At 36.2% G+C, this 6,684-nt stretch overlaps 1 protein-coding gene across 1 annotated transcript; it reads left to right on the top strand.

The window, feature by feature from the left end:
* The first annotated feature begins 545 nt into the window (after positions 1–545).
* On the top strand, positions 546–3,087 carry LOC129880375 (high affinity nitrate transporter 2.5). The gene is made up of 2 exons (XM_055954370.1): positions 546–1,797; positions 2,586–3,087. The coding sequence occupies exons 1-2, from the start codon at positions 653–655 to the stop codon at positions 2,950–2,952; spliced, it is 1,512 nt and encodes a 503-aa protein (XP_055810345.1). The 5' UTR covers positions 546–652; the 3' UTR covers positions 2,953–3,087.
* Positions 3,088–6,684: the final 3,597 nt, after the last annotated feature.

Genomic DNA, 6,684 nt, shown 5'->3' with positions numbered 1-6,684 from the left:
TTTCTTTTTACTCAATCTAAAAAAGAATGACATATTTCAATATTTAATAACAATTTAACTTTAAAGTATTCATTTTATCCTTAATAAAATAATTTATAATCACAAATCATTATTTATTTTAGACCATAATTTTTCACAATTTTTCCTTCTTTCTTAATTTCATGCCAAATCAAATTATATCTCATAAACTAGAACCAGAGGCAACTCAACAGTGTTAAAAAAATGCATGTGCTTTAGGCCCCAAATTAGAGGTCCTCATTTTTTAATAATAATAGATTCTAAATTATTATTTTTTAACAAATATTGAATACTATTTGTAGAAAAAATAAAATTCATATAAAATGAAAAAATTATTAGAACAAATTTGACATATTTGGAGTACTATTTCTCATAAAAGATATTTTAGAATAAAAATTGATTATATTATCAATTAAAAAAAAATTAAGTTTAAGACTTTTGACTTTAGAATATCAATCTGCTTGAGCCTCCCCGGTTAAAACGGGAGTAAAAATTGCACCATACCAAACACCCCCTCAGACTTTGGTTCTATATATGCCAGAAAAGGGTCCAATTGAATGCACGCTTATCAGAAATATCAAGAGTTGTTTCTTGTTACGTTTCTTGAATTTTTATTTTCTTTAGATTTTTCACAATGGAAAATATAGATTTGGAATCTAAATCTGTTAACAAAAAATTTTCTCTGGCAGTTGATTCTGAACATAAAGCCACTGAATTCAAAATATTCTCTGTTTCATCACCTCACATGAGAGCATTTCATCTTTCTTGGATTTCTTTCTTTTCTTGTTTTGTTTCCACATTTGCTGCTCCACCCCTTCTCCCAATAATCCGTGACAATCTTGATCTTACATCAACTGACATTGGAAATGCAGGAATTGCAGCTGTTTCTGGTGCAGTTTTTGCAAGAATTGCTATGGGAACAGCTTGTGATTTATTTGGTCCAAGACTTGCTTCATCTGCACTTATCCTCATAACTGCACCAGCAGTCTTCTTAACATCATTAGCAAATTCACCATCGTCTTTCCTTCTTGTTCGTTTCTTCACAGGGTTTTCTTTAGCTACTTTTGTTTCGACTCAATTTTGGATGAGCTCCATGTTCTCTGCTAATGTAGTTGCCACTGCAAATGGTATATCTGGAGGATGGGGAAATCTTGGTGGAGGCGCTACACAGTTGATTATGCCTTTAGTATTTTCAGTTATACATAAAATTGGTGCAAATCAGTTTACTGCTTGGAGAATTGCGTTTTTTATACCTGCTCTGTTTCAGGCTTTATCAGCATATGCTGTTTTCTTTTTAGGACAAGATATGCCTGATGGGAATTATGGAAAACTTCATAAATCTGGTGAAAAGTATAAAGATAACATGTCAGATGTTTTGTATCATGCAGTTACAAATTATAGAGGGTGGATTTTGGCATTGACTTATGGATATTGTTTTGGTGTTGAACTTACTGTGGACAATATAATTGCGCAGTATTTTTTCGATAGGTTCAATGTGAATCTTCATACAGCTGGGATTATTGCAGCTAGTTTTGGTTTAGCTAACTTATTTTCCAGGCCTGGAGGAGGGATATTGTCTGATATCGTGGCGAAAAGGTTTGGTATGAGGGGAAGACTTTGGGTACTATGGATTGTGCAGACATTAGGAGGGTTGCTTTGTGTTCTATTAGGGAAAGTAGAATCTTTAAGTGGCTCTATTGTTGTGATGCTTGTGTTTTCGGTGTTTTGTCAAGCTGCTTGTGGCCTAACTTTCGGGGTTGTTCCATTTGTTTCAAGAAGGTATGTTCTTCTATCTAGTTAATTAATTTTACCTAAACCTGACAAACGGGACCGACTCCTTAACCTTTGTTTCCAAGCCTCGAGGCCGGCCTAAGAAGAATATCTTTTAAGGGACCAGGTCTCAGAGCTTTCCTTTGGGTGAAGGGAGAAGATTTGGGTGGGTAGATCAAATGGTCGGTTCTCATCCACAAGTTACTAGAGAAAATATATTTACAACAACAATAACACATTCAATGACATTTCACTAGATGGCATGTAGGAAGGGTAGAGTGTATGCAAATCTTATCACTATCTCGTGAAGGTAGATAGTTCGATCCAAGGCCGAACTCGTAATCTTTGTGTCCTTGCTTGAGGCTGACCTGAGGGCAGTTCTCTTTTAATTGGTTCCATTGTCGTAGAACTAGTTACTTGATAATAAGATCCTGTTTGGATTGATTGAAAAGAATAGTTTTTAAGTCAAAATAAAAAAAATAAAAAGTAGGAATAGTCCTATTATTTTTGGTTTAAACTTTTTTTGAAGTCATTTAAAACTTATTTTAAGTTATTTTTAACTTTGTTAAATACTTTTAAAAGCTAAAAATGACTTGAAAGTAGATTTGACCACTTTTAAGCCAATCCAAACATGCTCTAAGTCAAGAACCTAGCTATTACAACAAATTAAACTACACAGATTGTATAATAATTACTTGAAATGTCAGTAAGTATAACTTAAATCTTTATAAAGATCATACAACTTGTCACTCGTTTAGAGACTAATCCTCATCTTTATTTTTTTTATTGCCTAATAGATCATTGGGCATAATTTCGGGCATGACAGGAGGAGGTGGAAACGTAGGAGCAGTACTAACACAAGTAATTTTCTTTAGAGGATCAAGATATTCAACAGAAACAGGAATAACATATATGGGTATCATGATTATATGTTGCACTATCCCTATTTTGTTTATATACTTCCCACAATGGGGTGGAATGTTTTATGGTCCCTCATCTAAAGGCTTGACAGAGGAAGACTACTACATGAAAGAGTGGAGTTTAAAGGAAAAAGAGAATGATTTTCACCAAGCAAGCATGAAATTTGCTGGTAATAGTAGAAGTGAAAGAGGTAAAAAAGTTGAATCAGCACCTACACCTATAGATGGAACTCCTAATATATAATCTTGAGTTAAAGCATGTTGTTACTCTAGTTTTGTATTTTGTTATACTCTTGTATTATATTGTATTGTTGGGAGTTGCACAAATTTGCATTTAAGCTTAATTCCCCATTATAAAGAACTTTAGTTCAATCTGTTATTTTCTACTTCTTCTTGAGTTCGCATAAAGTAATTATTGATCTCTCTGTTTCAATTTAAGCGTCTTAGTTTGACTGGACGTGGAGTTTTAAAGAATTAAAGGGAGACTTTTAAATCTTGTAGTAATTAAAAATGTGTGTAGTTCTTAAAATCTTGTGGTCTTAAACTTTTCACGTAGAATGTTAGAATTGCAAATTTTACTAAAAACAGAAAGAGGCACTCTTTTTGGGGACAAACTAAAAAGCAAAGTAAGACATTCAAATTCAGACGGAGGGAGTACTTTGTTTCTCTGAGAATATTTTCTGTATTATTTGCTTCTGCTATATTAAACAACTACAAAAACCAGAGGCATCATTACATATTCTGTTGTGCAAGTTTACATTGCATATTTCACAATTCAAGTTTACTCCTAATATCTCTATTAAAAAAAATCATACTTCCCTCTCAAAATCTTTTAGCTATTAAAATATAAGAGGAAAAAGGATCAGATATACTCTTCTACTATTTTCTATTGTTTAAGCTTGTCCACTGTAATACTATTTGGCTCTATGAGCCCTTACCGTCAAACAAAATTTCATATATATGCCTAACTTGACGGAGTGGACATGTGGAGACTCAAAAATGGAAGAACCAACCCAGATTAAAATAGACCAGTTCGACCCTGAATAACTGTGACCCGTTAATTTAACACATTCCCAATTAAAACCCCTAAAACCTAATGCCAACTGGTTAGTCTTGATGTTATATGGTTTTGATGATTTTACAAACCAGGAGAACATGTGAGGGACCTGATCCTATGCGAGAACTCAGATGCACTGAAAGAGACAGCCGACAAACAGTACATTGTATACTTTGCCAAGTCTACAGGTCTAGGTTGATAGAAAGAGTACCTCTGGGATGGCTCACTTCTTAGGCTCATCTCTCATCTCTTAGGAGTACTAAAACGCAGAGAATGAGGTCAAAACCTCATCCTACCACTAAGATTTCTGCAAAAAAGCTTATGAGTGATGTAATGAAAGAAAACAAAGCAAGAACCACTGAAAGTAGGAGAACGAGACAAGCCAGAGTTGAAGAGGATCTGATCCCTGATGAGAATATCATTAAAGTCTCCAAGGGAAAAAGTGAGAGTAAAACTGAATCTGATAAGGCTGTGCAGGCTGTAGAGAGAAGAAAGGGAAAGGCTCCATAGAAGGAAAAAAAAGTCTCAAAATCCAAACAAAGAAAAGTTCTGTAACACCCCCCAACATTTTCCCTAAGATTCGGACCTTTCTTGTATACGTGTAGGGTCGAACTCATTTATTGTGAAGTATATGCTTGAGTTAAGATGAGTCCCTGATTAATTGAAAGTGTTGGAGGTGATGTGGGGTCACAAAGGACCCCTAGGACCAAGCTAAGAACAAAAGGTTCGTCGTGGCTAAGTTTTTGGATGAGTTCGTTTAAGGGATCGACTTTTAACGACCCTATCTTTTGAAAAACGACAATATGGTAGCCCACAACCTATTAAATTAAAGATCGTCGAGTCTTCTTTCCAACGCCACTAAAAATATAATTTTTGGAGTTCGGAGTCAAAAGATATGACGATCCTAAGACGAACTAGCACAACAGAAATTTTAGGCCTGGGCTGCAACTGCTGGGAATCTGGGCTTGGCGCCGCAGTGGCGCGATGCGCCACTATCGCACCAGGAACACGTCTCAGTAGTTTGGTCCCTGGCACGGCACGCCACTACGAGGTGTGCAGGGTTTTCAAACCTATTTTCCAGAACCCAGAAAATATGGCCTTGGCACTGTAAGGGCGCGATGCGCCACTATCGCGCCAAGAACATGCCTCAGTAGTTTGGTCCTTGGCACGGCGCGCCACTAAAAGATGTGCAGGTTTTAGGCCAAATCGACATGGCACTACAATGGCGTGACGCGCCACTATCGCGCCAGGAGCGTTTTAGCCTATTTTTCAGAATTTTGGAGAAAGTGCAATTTGGGAATTTGTCCCAAATTATATATGTATTATCCTTGACCATTTTGGGAACATATTTTCAGCCTCTCTCTCTCTCTAGAAAAGCCCTAAAAAAAGTTCCCTCTCCTCTCTTCTTCTCCAAATCCTCCTTCAACAAGATTTGCCTCCAAGAGCTTCAAGATTCGAGTTCTCCATTGAAGACCCAACATCAAGGTTTTATTCAAGTCTTCACTAAGGTATGTAAGGCTACTCAAAGCATGAGTTGAGTTCACCCATGTGCCCTACTCTTTCTTTGAGGTCAAATGTCCATAGGAATGGAGTTTCTTAATAAGCCTATGTCTCAATGAGTCTTGTCACCCATTAATGTGATTCTTGTTTTGTTGATGTTGTTGAGACAAGAAATTTCTATAAAGAACCTTCATGTGAGTATGAGTTGATGAAGACGAGTTGTTAAACATGTTTTATTGATTTTCATAACTATGTAGATTATGATAAAGGATGTTATTTTCCTAATAATGTTGTTTATCTTAAATTGTTGATTCAAAGCCTTGAAGTTGTGTTGAGTATCAAAGATTGATTAAATGGATAGAGGAAATGTTTGGTTATGTTTGCATGTTGCTATAAATGTAGAATTAAATTTATTTTGAAAAATATGATTGAGATTGATCGGATTGTATGATTGGGAGAGGTTTGATTGTGATAGAGTTGACGAGTTTACAAGGTTGTAATGAGACTTGTCGATATGATTTGATTGGATGGAGTTTATGAGCATTGAGCCTTGGAAGGAGTATCGAGCACCTAATTGGGCAAGAGTACAGTCCATACTCAAACCCAATAACTACATCGCCAAACGTAGGAGGGGATTGAACCATTAAAGTCTGATGTTTCCCCAAAATTAGTTTCCTGACATTATAGGACTTGGTTGGATTGGATCCATGATTGGTTGATTCGTTCATACCCTGGCAAAGTATGAACGGACGTGGCAACAACATCAGTTTATTGTACTTTCACTGGCTCATAAGTGATGGTTGTCGGATAAGAGAAACTCTCACATAGGTATTGATAGTACTCCGAGTCAATTGAGTTGAATTGTATGTGATTTAGTCCCGTCTAAACTATATTCTTGCTTAGACTTAGGACGCTTGATGAGTTGTATTTTTTTCTGAGTTGAGATTCCCGAGCTAATTTGGTTTCTCCTGATATTATTTCATTCGTCCATTTTACATACTCATACATTCCATGTACTGACGCCATTTGGCCTGCATCATTTCATGATGCAGCAACAGGTACTAGAGATCATCAACCGGCGCTCTATTGAAGATTCATATACACTCCCAACCAGTTGGTGAGTCCTCCTAGTTTTCGGAGGATGTTGAGCTTTCTTGTATAGTTTTATTGTCGTTTCTTTTATTTTAATTGTTGGTAGCTATGGGCTTGTCATTGGCACCTTCTAGACTTTGATAGAGACTTCATAGACTAGAGTGTAGGGAGGTTGGACTGTTATTTTTTTAAGGAATCTTATTATATTTGTTGTTGGGTTGATAGTGTTTGGCCTCCGGCCCCTCTAATATGAAATGATATGTTTATGATGGAGTCCTCCATTGAGTGAATGTGATTGAATGATAGTGTGACTGAATCAGGTGGTTC

This window comes from Solanum dulcamara, chromosome 2, assembly GCF_947179165.1.
Source record: "Solanum dulcamara chromosome 2, daSolDulc1.2, whole genome shotgun sequence".
In the NCBI taxonomy this organism is placed as follows: domain Eukaryota; kingdom Viridiplantae; phylum Streptophyta; class Magnoliopsida; order Solanales; family Solanaceae; genus Solanum; species Solanum dulcamara.
Note: the sequence above shows the minus strand (reverse complement) of the source record. Positions and strands in the feature narration are given on the sequence as shown.

What these genes read in the sequence shown, in the direction of transcription:
- LOC129880375 (XM_055954370.1), top strand. Translation starts at nt 653, where the DNA reads ATGGAAAATATAGATTTGGAATCTAAATCTGTTAACAAAAAATTTTCT. An exon ending in GTTCCATTTGTTTCAAGAAG is followed by an intron (nt 1,798 to 2,585) that starts GTATGTTCTTCT and finishes ATTGCCTAATAG; the next exon opens with ATCATTGGGCATAATTTCGG.